At 41.6% G+C, this 18,485-nt stretch overlaps 1 protein-coding gene across 6 annotated transcripts in view; it reads right to left on the bottom strand.

Annotated features, from left to right (window-relative positions):
• Positions 1 to 18,485, bottom strand: part of RASGRP3 (RAS guanyl releasing protein 3) — a 128,834-nt gene that overhangs the window by 21,434 nt on the left and 88,915 nt on the right. For 5 of the 6 annotated variants that reach the window (XR_012095260.1, XM_038006782.2, XM_038006781.2 and 2 more), the window contains 4 exons: positions 18,219 to 18,335; positions 15,356 to 15,631; positions 7,890 to 7,967; positions 2,602 to 2,718 (listed from right to left, as the gene is read on the bottom strand). Coding sequence is in view for 5 of the 6 variants with exons in the window: in XM_038006782.2 (XP_037862710.2) it covers positions 2,602 to 2,718; positions 7,890 to 7,967; positions 15,356 to 15,631; positions 18,219 to 18,335 (588 nt within the window). In the remaining variant the exon portion in view is untranslated. The remainder of the gene's footprint in view (positions 1 to 2,601; positions 2,719 to 7,889; positions 7,968 to 15,355; positions 15,632 to 18,218; positions 18,336 to 18,485) is intronic. The other variant, XM_073022920.1, reaches the window with a different exon arrangement.

The following is an 18,485-nucleotide window of genomic DNA, read 5'->3' as shown; positions in this document are numbered from 1 at the left end:
CCGTGTATATATAGGAATTTAAAATATCAAAAAGTGTCTTTTAAAATCCACAGAGAAATTATGGATTATCCAATAACCGCTACTGAGTTAAATGACTAATAATCTTACAAAATACATTACCTCCAAACTAAATTCTAGATGTATTATATATTATTTATTTATTTATCTTTTTAGAGACAGGATCTCACTCTGTTGCCCAGGCTGCAGTGCAGTGGCATGATCATAGCTCACTGCAGCCTCAAACTCCTGGAATCAACCCATCCTCCTGCATCAGCCTCCCAAAGTGCTGGGATTATAGGCATGAGCCTCCGCACTAGTGTATTACATAGTTTAATGCAAAAAAAACCCAAAGCTATCAAACACCAAAGATAAATAGATGAAAATATTGTTCACATTTCATAATTTTTGTGTGAAAAAGGGCTTTCTTAGCATGACATCAATGTCAGAAGCCATAAAGAAAAATATTTTATTTAACGAAATGCAAAAAATTTGAACCAAAAAAGCTCAATGAACAAATTCTAAGATAAATGTCAAACAGAGCAAGTTATTTGCAGCATATGCGAGAACAAAGACACAAAAGTCAAACGGGCAATCACCAAATAAAAATACAAATAGTCAATACATCCGTGGAAAGTTATTCAGCTCTGCTAATCATTACAGAAATATAAATGAAAATAAAATCTTAAAATACTGTAATTGATCATCTTCTAGGTTACTCTTGTATCAATTTAGTGAGGTAAATAGCCACAATATTTCTGGAGGACAATCAGGAATTTTAAGTGCCTACTCTCTGACACAGCAATTCCACTTCTAGGAATCTGTTCTAAAGAACTCGAAGAAAGTTGCATAAGACACACATGTATAGATGTATGTAGTATATCTGTGTTTATATATACATAGAGATAGAGAATAAAGTCATATAAGATAATCTACAAATTATCAGTGGTTATCCCTGGAGAATAGAATTACCAAGACCTGAAAGTAAAGCTTTTTATTTTCTATAATTTATGTAATGCTTTAATATTCTTGATGATTCTACCTTCCTTTATAATCAGAAAAGAACAAAAATGTTTCCCATTGCCCTCTGCAAAATTAGGTTTTCAAAAACTTTTGTAAGTTCTTTCTGCAAACACATGTACACAAATTTATATTTGATTTTGATTCCAGTTTTAATGAATCTCTCTCCTTTTCCCAGTAGTTTCTGTCTGTTCTATCTATCTATATTGCCCTGTGTTGCAAGTTGCTTCAGGAGTATTTTGGGAAGTAGTTAGGTATAAATGAATGAGTTAATTAAAAATATGACTCAAATGAGCCCATCTCAAGCTTTTTCATAGGTAACAGAATTGTGCAAAATCAGAAAACATTACCTTTTTATTTTTAAAATCCCAGTATCATTACTTAGCTATAATAAAAATAGCTTAAAAGTTAACTATTTTGGAATGCCTACTATTTATAGTTTAACTGCAAGTAGATTTTTTGTGGAGTAAAATTCATCATAAAATCCAGGTCTTTTGTTTGATTGAACCAATGGTAAGGAATTTGGAGAATAAGGAAGAGAGAGTAGGTAAGGAAGACAGAATGAGACAGAGAGAGAGAGAGAGCAGAGGAAGTCAGTATGTTAGAATGAGACTGGGAGAGGGAACAGCTCTGTCTTCCGTTTCCTGGCTTCAGACATTCCTGAGCTGCAACTCAGTCCTTGCATTCCCTGGGGGCCCCTGGATCCTTTTCTCACCTTCCCCAGCTCTAAGCTGGATCTGTTACTACCATAGGCTCCATTGGACCTTATCTCCTTCTCAGACCTTCCCTCACTAATATTCCTTTTGGCACCACCCTTTTCCTTCCTGCCTCACATGCTCCACAAAATTTTTCTTTCAGCACCTCCTAGTCCCCTAAATTATCCAAGATGTAAGACATTCTTTCTTTTTCTTTAAACATCTTCTCCCAGAAAAAAGCACATTCTGTCCCAAAGACTCAATTCTGTTGCACCAGCAGATGTACCTACCAATCCATTAAAGTCGACATTTAATTCAGGATCACAGTTTCCTGTACACTAGATGTTTCCGTGTTCCCCCGATTGGCACTTCTACTCTTTTTTCTACATGGAAAACTCTGACAGAGCCTTGTCCTACATTAGGTGATTTTTCTAATCTCAATTACATTGGGCTGCTGTGTCATAAAATTCCAAAACTATACAAAAGGAGAAACTATCCAACTTACAGGATTTCTTTGCTGCCCTTGGGTAATCAATTTATTGGGCATCTTAGTGGGACCTATGTGGGTTTTTCATGAGTGATTCTAATCCCCAATCCCTTGAGCTGTTGACAATGACAGAGGTGGCAAATGCCTGGGAAAGAGAATTGCTGGGAGTAGCTGAGAATATCTGGGCAAGAGAGAGTAGACTGACAACAAAGGGAAAAGGGCCTTCCTGATCGATTCTCCCCAGGGCCCAATGCCAGGTAGCACTAAGTGCCTGCTAAATTGTTCCTACCTGCCAGAGGGTTGTTTTCATAGATTCCATCAGATTCGTGGACAATCGCGGAATATTCTGGAAAGGGAAAGGGTCTTCAAGTGCCCTCTCTTTATTCTCCCTCAACCACTTACCTCAACTAATTTCCTTATGTGCTTGTTGATGACCGTGGGGTCTGGCTTTGGCATCACCCCTAATGCCCACTCGAGGGGCACCACAGGCTTGTTGGGTGTTGTAGGGGAGGTAGGCTGCTGACAAAAAACACACATATTTTTCAACTTTATTATTATTATTATTTTGAGACAGGGTCTGGCTCTGTCACCCAGGCTGGAGTGCAGTGGCATCATTTCGGCTCACTGCAACTTCTGCCTCCCGGGCTCAAGCCATCCTTCCACCTCAGCCTACCAAGTATCTAGGACTACAGGTATGTGTCACCACACCCAGCTAATTTTTGTATTTTTAGTACAAATGGGGTTTCACCATGTTGCACAGGCTGGTCTCCAACTCCTGGGCTCAGGTAATTCTCCGGCTTAGGCCTCCCAAAGTGCAGGGATTATAGGCGTGAGCTACCATGCCTGGCCATATTTTTCAACATTAACTGGGGCCTTGAGCAACTAGGAGGACCAGGGACACTGAGAAGAATGAATAAGTTTTGTATATTCATAATACTAGTAGAAACTTACATGTATGTATCTCTTAAATGCTTATAAAACAAGCATCTTATGTTGATGGAATCTAATCTGTAACTAAATACATGTTTAGATACTGCCTTTTGTTTAACAGCAACTTAAATTCTATTATTTTATTTTTATTTTTTATTTACTTTTTTTTGTTTTTTTGAGACAGAGTCTTTCTCTGTCACCCAGGCCGGAGTGCAGTGGCAAGATCTCGGCTCACTGAAATCTCTGCCTCCCAAGTTCAAGCGATTCTTGTGCCTCAGCCTCCTGAGTAGCTGGTATTACTGGCATCCACCACCAAGCCCAGTTAATTTTTGTATTTTTATTAGGGTTGGGGTTCCACCATGTTGGCCAGGCTGGTCTCAAACTCCTGACCTCATGTGATCCAGCTGCCTTGGCCTCCCAAAGTGCTGGGATTACAGGTGTGAGTCACCACACCCAGCCTAAATTCTATTATTTTAAATGGGAAAAAGCAGTGCACTCCCAGTCCGTCCAAAAATCCTATCCAAGTTCTCCAAATATCACTCAAACTTATGTATATAACAATCCATCATGGATTTTTGTGTAATACAGGATATAAAAACACCAGTTATCTAATTCTCTAACACTTAGTGATCAGTTATGGTGCATGCAGCAAATGGGTACCAGTGGGTGGCCAAGTTTATGTCCTCACGTCTGCACGCTGCTCAACACGCTTAAGCGCTTCTGACTGTTCTGCCAATCATTAGGTCTCTCTGGCCGTCTTTGGTGAACTCGCTTTCTCCACAGATTTTTCTGCATTCTCACAAGACATTTGCACATAAAACTGTGAGGAAGATGGTAGCATAATGCATAACATGCTTGGACAACACAAGCAGAAAACACAATCCTTTTAGGAGACCAGCCAAGACTGGTGTTCACTTTATATCCTCTTCCTGAAAGCTTCATACAGTGTCAACATTTTTGCTGGTGCACATATGCAAATCTATTTTTTTTTCTATCCTTTCTTTTTAATTTATATTTATAGAGGCTGGGCACAGTGGCTCATGCCGGTAATCCCAGCACTTTGGGAGGCAAAGGCAGGTGGATCACCTGAGGTCAGGAGTTCAAGACCACCCAGGCCAACATGGTGAAACCCCTTCTCTACTAAAGATACAAAAAACTTAGCTGGGTATGGTGGCACGTGCCTGTAGTCCAAGCTACTTGGGAGGCTGAGGCAGGAGAATTGCTTGAGCCAGTGAGGTGGAGTTGCAATGAGCTGAGATTATGCCACTGCACTCCAGCCTTGGAGACAGAGCAAGACTCCATTTCAAAAAAAAATTACATTTGTAGATATATATACGTGTGTGTGTGTGTGTGTGTGTGTGTGTGTGTGTGTGTGTGTGTATTTTAGAGACAGGGTCTCACTATGTTGCCCAGGCTGGAGTGCAGTGGTTATTCATAGGCACCATCCCACTACTGATCAGCACAGGAATATATATATATATATATATATATATATATATATATATATATATATATCCTGTTAGTCCTGTCCCTCTAAGAGAATGCTAATACAATTATTTTCCCACTCCATCCCCTTTCCAGCTCCCCATCCTACTAAGAGCCACCTCTATCATTCAATAAAACCTCTGCATTCACCATCCTTCAAGTCCGTGTGATCTGATTCTTCTTGGATGCCAGACAAGGACCCAGGTACCAAGAAGGTTGGGTGTAAAAGCCTGTCACCCTGACTCTCCACTGAGCTGGCTAACACTTAGCTATCCATGGACAGCCACTGCTAAAAGAGCATTAACTGTAACACACCCCTAAATGCTGTCTTGGGGCCAGAGCCCAAAAGCACTCTCCCCGGCCCCCACGACAGCACCCGCTTGTCTGCACGTTCCCCCTCCCACAAGGGATTTGAATGTGGCCACACCCCTGTCACAAGTCTCAGTGAAGGGATCCAGGGAACTCTCCCATCTTATTAGGACATGTCAAATAGGCTGACACTCCACTTAGAGAAGAGACGGAAAGACTGGGAAATGTCTTGTGTTTAGATTCATAGGATTTTAGCACTTGGAAGGGACTTTTGAAAGCTTTTGCTCTTACAACAAATAAAAAGACTTTTGTATGTTTGATGGAAAAATCTCCTAAAATTGGAAAAAATTGATCCTGAAAATAAACTAAAGTAAAACTAAAGGCACACAAAGCAGACAAGTGTGCTAAAATGGCCATTCCTATGCTGTTCGTGAGATAAGGGATGGTAGAAACAGAACTAGGATGGAAGACAGGCCTGACACTGAATCCCAGCTCTCCAACTTAGCAGCTGTTTGATCCGAGTGAGATACCTACTCTCACCAGACCTAGTTTCCTTCCTTCCTTCCTTCCTTCCTTCCTTCCTTCCTTCCTTCCCTTTCCCTTTCTTCCTTTCTTCCTTTCTCTCTCTCTCTCCCTCCTTCCTTCCTTCCTTCCTTCCTTCCTTCCTTCCTTCCTTCCTTCCTTCCTTCCTTCCTTCCTTCCTTCCTTCCTTCCTTCCTTCCTTCCTTCCTTCCCTCCCTCCCTCCCTCTGAGATGGAGTCTTGCTCTGTTGCCCAGCCTGGAGTGCAGTGGCATGATCTCAGCTCAATGTAACCTCTGCCTCCTGGGTTCCAGTGATCCTCCTGCCTCTGCCTCCTAAGTAGCTGGAACTACAGACATGTGCCAGCAGGCCCAGCTAATTTTTGTATTTTTAGTAGAGACAAGGTTCACCCTGTTGGCCAGGCTGGTCTCAAACTCCTGACCTCAAGTGATCTGCCTGCCTCGGCCTCCCAAAGTGCTGGGATTATAGGCATGAGCCACTGCTCCTGGCCCAGACCTAGTTTTCTTAACAGAGTTAATAAGATAAACTGTGTATGATGCCCTGCCAGGCATTCAACAGCTGGAAGCAATTCTGGTGCCTAATTGGCGCCAAGAGGTGGAAATTCTGTATGCACACATACAACAGGGCTTAACACACCATGGCCAGGTTCATCATGACAAAACTACAGAATTAGGGAGGGGCTTACAAATTCCTTTTTGGTTTTCAAAAGCTTTGGCTTTCTTGCTAGCTTCCTTAGTCTTGCTAGCTTTAAAGAGTCTGGGTCCTCACTCCTACCATTGCATGTGCCATATCATCCCGCATGGCTCTGTTCTGCAGTATTTCTAGGAGATGAGCCTCCTGAGACTGGCAGGAAGGAGAACATGCTCATGGAACCACATGCACTATTTTAAGAACAGATGCTACCAGCTCAACTGACTCAGACTCAAGTGCATGTCCTGCCAGGGCCAGAGAACAGCTCTCACTGCCATTTTGTCTCTTCGGTCTGACGGTTCAGAATCACAGTAGGTATTAATAAACCTAGGGGGCATAGTGACTATGTTATAGAGTTCAGCTGGTAAGGATGAGATCTTTATAAGAGAACTGATCTCAAGATGTGATTATAAGAAGCAAGCATAGGCATTTTATCTTCAACATGCAAGCCTCAACCTCACTATAAATGTTTCTGTTTTGTTTTGGTTTGGTTTGGTTTTTTTTGAGACAGAGTCTTGCTCTGTCGCCCAGGCTGGAGTGCAGTGGCACCAACTCAGTTCACTGCAAACTCTGCCTCCCAGGTTCACGCCATTCTCCTGCCTCAGCCTCCAGAGTAGCTGGGACTACAGGCGCCCGCCACCACGCCCAGCTAATTTTTTGTATTTTTAGTAGAGACAGGGTTTTACCGTGTTAGCCAGGATGGTCTCAATCTTCTGACCTTAGCATCCGCCCGCCTTGGCCTCCCAAAGTGCTGGGATTGCAGGCGTGAGCACCGTGCCTGGCCAACCTCATTATAAATTTTAAACTCATCCAGGCATTTTGTATTAGTGCAAAGCATAGCTAAAATATAATCCATCCACTAAAACCAATGAGTGGTATATATTCAATAATGCAATTTCTTCAATCTCATTATATAGTTTATTTACTAAGCGTTTGCCATCTACTAAGTGAGACACTATCCAATGTGATATCCAAATTCTGAGTTGAATCAATGGTTAGTAGAGAAATTCGTAAATTACGATCAAGATATTTAAAATTTTAAATCTAATTTTATGTTGAATGGAGCTTTTTTAAAGCTTGAAACAGTCTAAATGATCTTTAACATTAAGATGAGTTATTATTCTTTTCCTCTCTTTTTGGTCCTAGGTGTATTGAGTTCTTAGCAGGAACACAACAAATAGAAGATCAATTATAAAACAGAGTTATGAGAATGATGTTCTTCCTCTTTATTAGCCTCTGGTATGAAGACATAATTCTCAAACTGTCAGGGCTAAGCTGTCCCATTGATAAAATGGGAATGAATAATGGCTGGGCGCGGTCACTCACGCCTGTGATCCTAGCACTTTGGGAGCCACAGCGGGCGGATCACGAAGTCAGGAGTTCGAGACCAGCCTGGGCCAACAGTGAAACTCCGTCTCTACTAAAAATAAAAAAATTTAAAAAATTGCCAGGCATGGCAGTGTGTGCCTGTAATGCTAGCTACTCAGCAGCCTGAAGCAGGAGAATCGCGTGAACCCAGGAGGCGGAGGTTTCAGTGAGCCGAGATCGCACCATTGCACTCCAGCCCAGGTGATAGTGCGAGACTACGCCTCAAAAAAAAAAAAAAAAAAAAGAATAGTATCAATTTTTAAAATTCTTCCATTTTAGAACATAAAGCAACATTGTAATAGCCAATTACTATAAATGACAAAAAATAGTGAGTGGCACTGATCCTTAGAGAGAAAATAATACCTACCGATTTAGAATTTCTAGGCTCCAGCACCAGTGACAGTTTGTAAATATCATCTTCAGTGTGATAGAGGTCGAGGGAAAGCTACAACAAAATTAAAACGGATAAATATGTTGGATTACATTTATTTATTTATTTACGTTGCTGAATTTTTGTTCAGGTTGAATGTTTAAGTTCACTGTCTAATACAGGAATTTGAGTAAATGCAGAACAATAAAAAGACGACATGCAGAGATGGAAAATGAACTTTAAAAGAGCAAACGTTAATCCTGGTTAATCATCAGTATCGACGAGAACCATCAACTCAATTCCTCAGCAATATTTACTGAGCAGCTCCCAGGCGCTCAGTGCTGAGTCACAGATGAGGGCTACCTGATGTTTCCAGGCTGGAAGCGGGGACAGATGCAAACAATAAGACTTGTAAATGTAATAAATGCTGCTTTGAGGTTTGATTAAAGAACTGTGGAAATAAAGGAGCAGTTAACTAGGCTCCTATTATTTGAGAGCATTGTGCTAAGTCCTAGTGAGGCAAGCTGATATAAAATCATTCCTTGCCCTCAAGCACCTGATAATTTATTTGAATAAATAGGGCCTGAACCTAAAAAGGTGTGTTCATAGCAATAAAAGGCAGCACATGCTGAGTGTGAAGTAGTTGCCCCACTTTAAGTGCTCCAGGAACCGGTCAGAAATCAGGGAGGTAGCATAGTAAATACACGAGGGCAGAGGCTGTGTAGTCAGGCAGGGCTGGGTTCAAGCATGGAGCCTGCCACTGGCTAGCTGTGTAACCTTTAGCAAGTAATTTCCTCTCTGACACTCAGTTACCACATCTGGAAAATGGAAATGATCATAAAAGTCCCTACTGAGTTGGATTTGTATCAAGACCAAAAATGAAATAATGCATGTAAAGTATTTCACACAGGACCTGGTACACAGTAAAATCTCAAGAAGTGTTATTTTGTAATGTTAATGTTACTGTGTTATTATCGTATTTGCTATTTGTTATATTATTATTTTGCATAGGGGCCACTGGAGACAGAAATGATCAGGATGGATTCATGGAGGTCCTTGTGAACTGGGACTTAACCAGGAGGACTGGGACGGAATCTAGACAAAAGAGAGAGGAAGATCATTGTAGGCAAGGACAACACAGATCCAGATTGGAGAACGTGGATAAACTCTGTAAAGCCCTACAATGCATGTTCTCACTCACCTAAAACAGAAGTCATGAGGTTAAAATAAGCCTGAACAATTCCCACCTACTCCTTTAAAGCTAGAACACTCCATGGATCACATCACTTCCCCAGCCATGAACATAACCAGTGCTGGCTCCCTTCTTTGACCATGTAGGAATGAAAAATGTTCTTTGACATATTTTATCTAATGTGTGTATGAGAGTGGAGTGAGGGGGAAAAGAAAGAAGGAGGAAGCCAGAGAAAACTCAGAGGTGAAGATGTTTTCAAAGATTCCTTTTCCTGTTCTATTTCCTTTAAAAAAGAAGTTGGCATCATAAAATTTCATTTTCAAATCATTCACTCAACAAATATTTATCAGTAATCTACTATGTGCCAGGGACTGTTATAGTCACTGTTCCAGCAGCTGCTTGAATGTAATATTTAAATTAAGGACTTCCTAATCAGGTCACGTTTCTTTTTTTTTTTTTTTTTTTTTTTTTTTTTTGAGACGGAGTCTTGCTCTGTCGCCCAGGCTGGAGTGCAGTGGCCGGATCTCAGCTCACTGCAAGCTCCGCCTCCTGGGTTCACGCCATTCTCCTGCCTCAGCCTCCCGAGTAGCTGGGACTACAGGCACCCGCCACCTCGCCCGGCTAGTTTTTTGTAATTTTTAGTAGAGACGGGGTTTCACCGTCTTAGCCAGGATGGTCTCGATCTCCTGACCTCGTGATCCGCCCGTCTCGGCCTCCCAAAGTGCTGGGATTACAGGCTTGAGCCACCGCGCCCGGCCCGAGGTCACATTTCTTTTACCTGCACTTTGTCACGAAGTTTTTTCCTAAACAAAATAAAACTGATTTAACTGTGAAATTTCCCCAGTATCATGTCAAGATCATGACAATCCTGCTTACAAAAAAGAGACATCGTATTCACCTTCCCCTGAACAGCAATCACTCCTACCTCCCGGGCTCTGCCTTGTTACAGGAAAGGAAACCTTGACATGTCACAAACAAATGCCTTTGGGAGCCATTCCATTATATAAAAGAGTCAAGTAGGATGTGTAAAAGGTACATTTTGATAGAGACACTGGTACCACAACGTCTTATTTGGAAAACAGTCTTTGGAGATGTAATTTATTTAGGGATCTTTCCTCTTAGCGCCACAATTTAAAAAAAAAAAAAAAAATTGTGATGATAAATAGGACCTGACACCGCTCTCCGTTAGGGAAGTCACAGGGAGAGGTGTGGTTTGTGATGAACGTCGCTACTCAGCAATGACAAATTGCTGTCAGCCTAACGTTGGACCTTGAGTTGCCAAATCTTCTGATTTGTTTAGAGAAGCCAGAAATCTGGAGTTTTAGATAAACTATCCCAATTTTTAAACACTGGGAACTAACTAACAACAAAATTTTATGATTCCATATGGACCAAATAAAATACATCAGCCGTGGGCAGTTGTCTACTATTTTGTAATTCCCACAACAGACAACTGCACCAGGCTCTCAGTCTCATGAAAATGGGCAGCACATCTGTCTTTTGCACTTCTGTATCCCCTGTCCCAGCTTGCAGCCTCGCACTGTGAAGGTTACATAAGGAGAGAAAACCGAGTGACTCCTTCCTTCTGAATTCCTTGTTATCAGGAGTTAGTGCAGACTTGGAGGAGCATGTTCCCTTCCTCCTGACTCAGCTTCCAAGTCCTGTGATCACTGGCACCAGCATCTGCTGGAGATGAGATGACAGCAGCACTACCACTGCCAACCAAGAATCCAAATTAGCCACACACTAAGGCGGGGAGATGCTCTTTCAAGAGACACAGAACATCCTTGGGTATTTCCATATGTTAAATGGGTAACTGGCTCAGCGATGGAAATGTTTTGGTAGTCTCCGAATACTTGCTCTCTGCTTATTAGTAGTGTGAGCCTGGGCATGCAATTAACCTTCTTGAGTCTCAGTCTCCTGATCTGTGAAATGGGAATCATAAATAATAGCTGCCTCCAAGAACTATGGTGAAGATTAAATGAGCTAATGGGTGTCTGACCAGAGTTTGTTTAGAAGGTCACAAATGCAGGGTTTGGCTTCCGGTCAATGCACGAGTCAAATGCCACTGTGCTTATCCATGAATGTAAAGCTGCCGCTTGGGGTTACTCCTAGCATCTCTTCTTTCCCAGCCATGATTCTACTTCCTCTCTCAGATCTCCTCCGGGCTTCACGGACCTGCCCAAAGAGTGATCTGTTCTACTTTCTACACAGCTTTTTTTTATAATACGGGCTGCTCATCAGTGGGATTTCAAGAACATTTGCTTTTGTCAAACATATTTTGAGCCTGGCTGTTTTTTTCTGACAGATGTTCCGGTCCGCTGTTTCAGGTTGTTGCATTTACCAACCTATCCTCTCAGCAAAGCTGGGTGCAGGTTCCGCCTTCAGGAGGATCGACATTGGCTTGACTGTTTATCATAAAATAAAACACACCTGGACGTCAGACTGCCTCTACTCACCATTTTTGAAACTCTTCTTATTCTTCTTCTTCTTTTTTAAAAATGAGACTAAAATTAAAAATACAGGGGCTTTCCAGTTATTTGCATGTACTCAAAATGGTAAAAGTAACTGATAGGGCTAAAAATACCATGAAAAGATTCAGACTATTTCATACCCCATGCAACAGAAGCATCAGCTTGTAAAACTCCTGGTTACGTGAATTGGGATGTAAGGGAAATGTCCTCTTCAGATATTCCCTGAAAAGAGGAACAATACAAATCCCAACAGTTTGGTGGCGTGGTCCTCCTTCCCTCAACATGCCTGGTGCCGTATTCAAGGGGCCAAGGATACAATGATAAAAATGACAAACAAAGCTCCTACCCTCATAGATTTTGTCCTGTAATTACTTCCTTTACTGCACATCATGAAGAGGGGGAGAGAGCGGTATTAATTCATTTTTACAGATGTGAAATAAATTAGATGTCAGCAATGTGCCCACATGAGAGAGCAAATGTCCATTTGAGGGGAACCTGGCCCAGGCTGCGATGCAGAAGGTTACTCCCTGTCCTTTGTAAATCTCAGTTTCTTCTTTTGTTTTAAAAAAAAAAAAAAAAAAAAAAAAAAAAAGGAAGGAGCAGGGGTGATGTTACATTTGCAGCCCTGCCCAGGCTGCATTGCAGGGTGTGTGTGAGAATTTACTGAGGAAATGTATGTGAAAAGTGCTGTGACAATTGTAATCAACTATGACAGAAAGTTAAAGCACTGCCCTACAGCCTACCACACAGAGTAGGCATTTCATAATTGTTGATGAACTTAAGGGTTCTCTTTTTCTGTCCTCCAGGGCTGTCCATCATATACAGGCGACCTCAGCTGGCGCCATATTTAGATGAAAACAATCACTTCAGGTGAAAATTTAGAGTCCTGGGGCAAAATGAATCACCCCTTCCGATGCTGGCATGTGGACGCCTTCACATGCATTGGGGCAGCTGTGGTCAGCCATATGATTCTAATCCAGATATGTGTGTGCTTCATAAAACGGCCACTGCGCTCTAGTGACCACAAGATAGAAGCCTCCTCGGTCCTCATGTTGAGGAGATTAACTCCTCAGGAGTCAGGAAGAATGAATGTATACTGCTATGCACTAAACTTTCTTCTTGGCTGTGTGGGGAGAGAAAGGATCTCGGCTTGAAGTTTGGTGACTCATACACAGGATTGTGCTATCGTGATGAGCTATCGGGCTGGTACTACAGAATCAAGTTGACTCTTGGTTCCTTATTCTCAAGACTCCACCGGTTCTTACATCTAGAATCCTAGAAGTTTAGAGCTGGAAAAGACCTCACAAATGAGCATAAAACACTTATTTTAAAAAAGCCAAAGACAAGGCTCTTAGCAAGGAGAAAAAGCCAAGCAACTGCAGAGGGAAGGCTGAAAGCAAGGTCTCCCACCTAGGATTCTGCCACTACACTATGCTACCCAACACTGCACTTACTAAATACGGCGCTTGATGGCTTCTAAGTTTTCCTTCAATATGAGAGAGAGAAAGAGAAAGATTCCTTCCCAGCAAAAAGGAATTTTTTTTCTTAGTCTTTATTTCTAGAGTTCAGATTTTTTTCATTTGTACTCCTGAAATTTTATTGAAAATCCTTCAATATTTCTCTAAATATCTCTTTGTCGTAATATTGCTTGTTTCATTTATAACTCAAATTAATTTCTCTACCCCATTATTATCTTTTATCTCTATGAGAAATTGCCCAAGGGTAGGCACCTGCTCTTTGAAGCTGCTCATGGACAGCTTCGACACAGACACTGGAAGCCTAGGCTCCACATGGAGATGGGTCTGCAGATATCACCTGCGGCTGTGGGTCTGCAGTCTGATTGGGGCTGCAACTCTGGTCACTCATTCATGGAAACATATTTACATGGCAAATCATTAATAAATGCAGGTGTTTCATATACACCATGGAATACTATGCAGCCATAAAAAAGGATGAGTTCTGTCCTTTGTAGGGACATGGATGAAACTGGAAACCATCATTCTCAGCAAACTATCACAAGAACAGAAAACCAAACACCGCGTGTTCTCACTCATAGGTGGGAATTGAATAATGAGATCACTTGGACACAGGAAAGGGAACATCACACACCAGGGCCTATTGTGGGGAGTGGGGAGGGAGGAAAGATAGCATTAGGAGATATACCTAATGTAAATGACAAGTTAATGGGTGCAGCACACCAACATGGCACACGTATACATATGTAACAAACCTGCACGTTGTGCACATGTACCCTAGAACTTAAAGTATAATCATAATAAATAAATAAATAAATAAATAAATAAATAAATGCAGGTGCTTGAATTATTCTGAGTTGTGTTCCCTGCCCCCAGTAGAGAAAGTCTGTGTATTTACTATTTGTCACAAGAACTCATCTTTAAGAGAGTTGTGTTTCTGTGTGTTGGCCACTTCTGCTTTATTTGAAGGATATAGCTAGCATTATTGCCTATGCTTAGGGGTTTATTCTTTGGTAAACAATTACATGCTCTAGGAACAGTTTGTGAGAAGGGCGAGAAACCACACTCCTTTGCCAATGCAGCAGACCTAGGAGATTTAGGCTCTCAGAAATTAAGAGGAGTTATTGGTTTCATTGTCCACAGCCATACAAGGAAAACAGTTAATTCAGTATTGCAGCTGAGTTTCAGATGCTACAGTGTTATAAACCCAAACAAGGAAGTTGTACCTCTACTTGTGTTTAAGGAAGGGCGAATGAATTTGGTTATGCCTCTTCTTCCCACAAAGAAGCAGCCAGTGGGAAATGTTCTCTTCTATACACCTGTTGTGTCTAGAAGTTCTAGGATGTGGAGACCAGCTAAACATGTGTGCCACAAATGCCAAAAAAGTATGAGTGGTAGGTGAACTTCTTTTTCTAAGCCACATTGCTCCTAAATACAGCATGCAGTTCATTTATTGAGTTCCTAAATATGCCAGGAATTGTGAGAGGTGCGAGGGATATGATATGTAATGCAGGTAAACAGAAAAAAATTGAATTCAGAGTGACTCCTCCTATAGTTAAGGAAAATATAAAGTGCCAGGGTGACATGTGACAGATGCATGACTGCTTTGGAGGGGGAGAGAGAATGCTCCAGAAAGACAGGCTTTTGAATTTGAATTCACCATATGGATGGGTAGGGATAGGATTCTCCAAGAAAGTGCAAAGGCCAGAAAGTAGAAGGCAGCATTTCATGGAGTGCAAAGTACAAGAAGTTCAGTATTTCTCAAAGGCTAGTAAAATGTGGGAGAGGGTGATGGCAAAGAAGGCTGGGATGACGGTTGGAGACTGAGTCTTCAAGAACCTTGAATGCCAATCTGTAAACTACATCCTGGAGGTTTGGGAGGTTTGTAATGGGAAGAGGGAGATCACAGAGAAGGTCCTTGCATTACTCCAGGATTCAGCTAAAGCAGTGCAGTGAGGATAAAGAGGAGCAGATGACTGGAGGACATATAGAAGGATGTGATGAGTTGGACGAATGTGGTGAAGGAGAGTGAGGGCTGAGACACAGTCTGGAGGAGCTTCTCTAAGAATGCCAGAAGTGGAGTCATACGGCAGAGACTGGGCCCCTCTGAACAAAGGTAAATTTCTTTGCCCCAAGATTTGCTGGTTATGGAAAATACTAATCAGGGTTCCTTTTCCCTTGTCCTATGAGATTTCCTCTCATCTATTGACTCTGAAACCAATTTTCCTCCAGAATAAATTGCTGGCACACATCTTCCTATGTCTCCTAGAAAGAAAGGTGCAGAAGAGTTACAGAGCCCAAACTTGGCTCCTTGGAACTCACCATGAGCAGGTTGATCAAATCCATGTTGGGTTCTAGGTGGTGAGAGGCATTCTGCAGGGAGACTAGTTCACTCAGGGTAACGGAGAGCTGGTGCATTTTCACAATGTTCACTTTGTTCTCCTCCGTCCAGTCTGGGAAAATGACATGGACTGCTATCAAGTCTTTCAAGTGTACTCCAAGGATGGGGATTTTGAAGCCATCACAGTCGGCAAAGGCCTTGCGGTAATTGCAGTAATTACCGTTGGAGGAGACCAACTCTGTCATTTCATTCCAGTTCTGGGAACAGATGGAAAAGTAGAATTTTCAAACAGCTTTTTCCCTTCTGCACACCCCCAGGCCCTGCAATGTGTGGCTAGGAAATTCCTCAGCTACTCAGAAAAGTATCACTTGCACCAATGTTGCTACAGGGAAATATTAATCAGGAAAAAGAAAGTTAGAAAACGTACTAGGCCTGGCTACACATTGAGCAGCCGGTTCCATTTTGCTATAAAACAGAAATAGCCTCCACGTCTGCCTACCTACTAGAGATGTTGGGATAGTAAATGGCATCATGTATTCTTAAGTGTTTGGGAATTTATGAAAATATTACTGTCCACAAATTCAAGCATGTCGAATATTAAAATTTTTTAGTTGTTCCAAGAAAGTTGCATTCCAGATATTACTTGAGGTTAATCTGGGACACTGTGGGGTAGGGAAAGTTGCAATGCGTTATGAGATAGCTGTGGTTCTATATTCTGCCTAACTAGAAGGGTGACCTTGAACAAGTCACTTCACTTCTTTGGGCCTTGGTTTCTTTCTCTATAAGTAAGAGAAGTTCCAATAAATAATTTTAAAAGATACACTGGTAGTTCTCCAAGCCTCTATAAGCTTCTATCAGATTCTTATTCTTCACAACATTTAAAATTTGTTTTTGCTTTTTACTTGAGATTTGGTACAAAGCTAAAAGAAAATGAAATACTTATTACCTAATACGTTCCATTATACTTGGAATGAGTACAGAGTTTGAGGTCAAACAACGGTACTTCTGTTGTTTACTACCTCTTGTTTATGTGGACAAGTTATTGTTGGTTGCTTCACAGTAACCAGGCATGGTCTTTCTAGTAGACCCCGATTTTAATTAGTCTACTCTCTCCCAAAGCAGCCCTTGTGACTCAGACAGAGCTGTTTCCATTTCCAGGACCAAGAATGGGCTCTGATTTATCATCAGAGTAATTGCATCCCTCTAGTTTGTGACCGGTTCAGGAACTCAGGGTTAAGCCAATCAGTACGTCGTATTCCTCTGGCAACTGTTATTGGTCCAGGGATGGGCTTAAGACCTGAGTTGGCTCAAAAGATCTTTAATTCTATGCGTGAAGAGTTGAAGTGAGAAGTCTTCCCTATCTTCAGCTCTCATGAACAAGGGAACATAATTTTTCGGTTGCTACAGACAGCCCAATTAGGAGAAAAACCAGTTTGATGAAACAAACAAAAAAACAAAACTCTCTAATACTCAGAGGCAGGCAGAGACCCTGAGTCAGAGGTCTGATCAGACCACGTCTGCTCTGTCTCTGGACTTCCAGGTATGTCCCCCAGGGCGGAGTGCAGTGGTATGATCCTGGCTCACTGCAGCCTCAAACTCCTGGGCTCAAACGATCATTCCACCTCAGCCTCCCAGATAGCTGGGACTACAGGCACACACTGCCACACCTGGCTAATTTTTTTTTTTTTTTTTGCAGAGACAGGATCTAGTTATGTTACCCAGGCTGATGTCAAACTCCTGGCCTCAAGCAATCCTCCCACCTCCACCTCCCAAAGTACTGAGATTGCAGGTGTGAGCCACCACACCTGATGGACGATACATTTCCTGATTGTTTAATTGCTGTAGAAGTTTCTTTCTTTTTCTTTTAAACTCACAGCTAAAAGTGTCCATATTGAAATAACAAAGTGCACTCTTACGTGATAATCTTTTCATAAGGATGAAATGCTCCTTTTTGCTCAAGAAGAAAAAGAGAACTATCATGTCATAAAAATAAATACGGCAGAAAGCTCAGTTTGGAAAATGATCACTGTTTTTTATATATATATATACACATATTTTTTTTTTCATGACAATTCAGTTCTAAATCTGAGGATTTGTATACAAGGCCTATGTCTTCCCTTTTCTATCTTTTGATGTGCCCAACACAGTGTTATGAATAAAGAAGTAGTCATTCAATAACTTTATTTTAGGAGGTAGGGTAGGAACTATTTCTGTCTTATTTACTTTGTGTATCACAGTGCCTATCACATAATAGGACCAAACAGATACCTGTTGAATATGTTGGGGTTTTCTTTGTTTTTTTTTTTTTTTTTTTTAGACAGAGTCTCCCTCTGTTGCCCAGGCTGGAGTGCAGTGGTGTGATCTCAGCTCACTGCAAGCTCCGCCCCCCAAGTTCACGCCTTTCTCCTGCCTCAGGCTCCCGAGGAGCTGGGACTACAGGTGCCCGCCACCTCGCCCAGCTAATTTTTTTGTATTTTTAGTAGAGACGGGGTTTCACTGTGTTAGCCAGGATGGTCTCGATCTCCTGACCTTGTGATCCACCCACCTCGGCCTCCCAAAGTGCTGGGATTACAGGAGTGAGCCACCACGCCTGGCCACCACTACAATATGTTAATGATATTCAAAGCATTCTTCCTGGGACACCTACCACCACCTCCAACCTGTTTTTCCAGGTGAACTCAGCTGGTGTGGTTATTCCCTTTCTACTTTGTCCCCATGTATAAACTACCACTGGTTTAAGGGGAAAACTTTCCCCCTCTGAGTGACATTTGTTAGGCGTATACTAAATCTGAACAATTTACAAATGCATTTTTTTACTTTTAACTAGGATCAAATCTACTGTACCTTTGTAACTTCTGAAGAAAGATGAGAATGCGTCTCTTTGAGGCGTGAAATGGAACTATGACTGAGGCCTCCCACCACTGCCATCAGGGTGTTAAAATTTTTGAGCTGAAGGAGCTTCTGCAATAAAAATGCATCAATGCTTTTTAAGGATATTTAAATTAGTCTAAACTTTCTGAATTACAAGTACATTTATGCACAATTTTAATAACAAGAAGTTAATGAAAAAATTACATCCATTTAAAATGAAGCACAAATAGAATCAGAGAA

This window comes from Chlorocebus sabaeus, chromosome 14, assembly GCF_047675955.1.
Source record: "Chlorocebus sabaeus isolate Y175 chromosome 14, mChlSab1.0.hap1, whole genome shotgun sequence".
Taxonomy (NCBI): Eukaryota; Metazoa; Chordata; class Mammalia; order Primates; family Cercopithecidae; genus Chlorocebus; species Chlorocebus sabaeus.
Note: the sequence above shows the minus strand (reverse complement) of the source record. Positions and strands in the feature narration are given on the sequence as shown.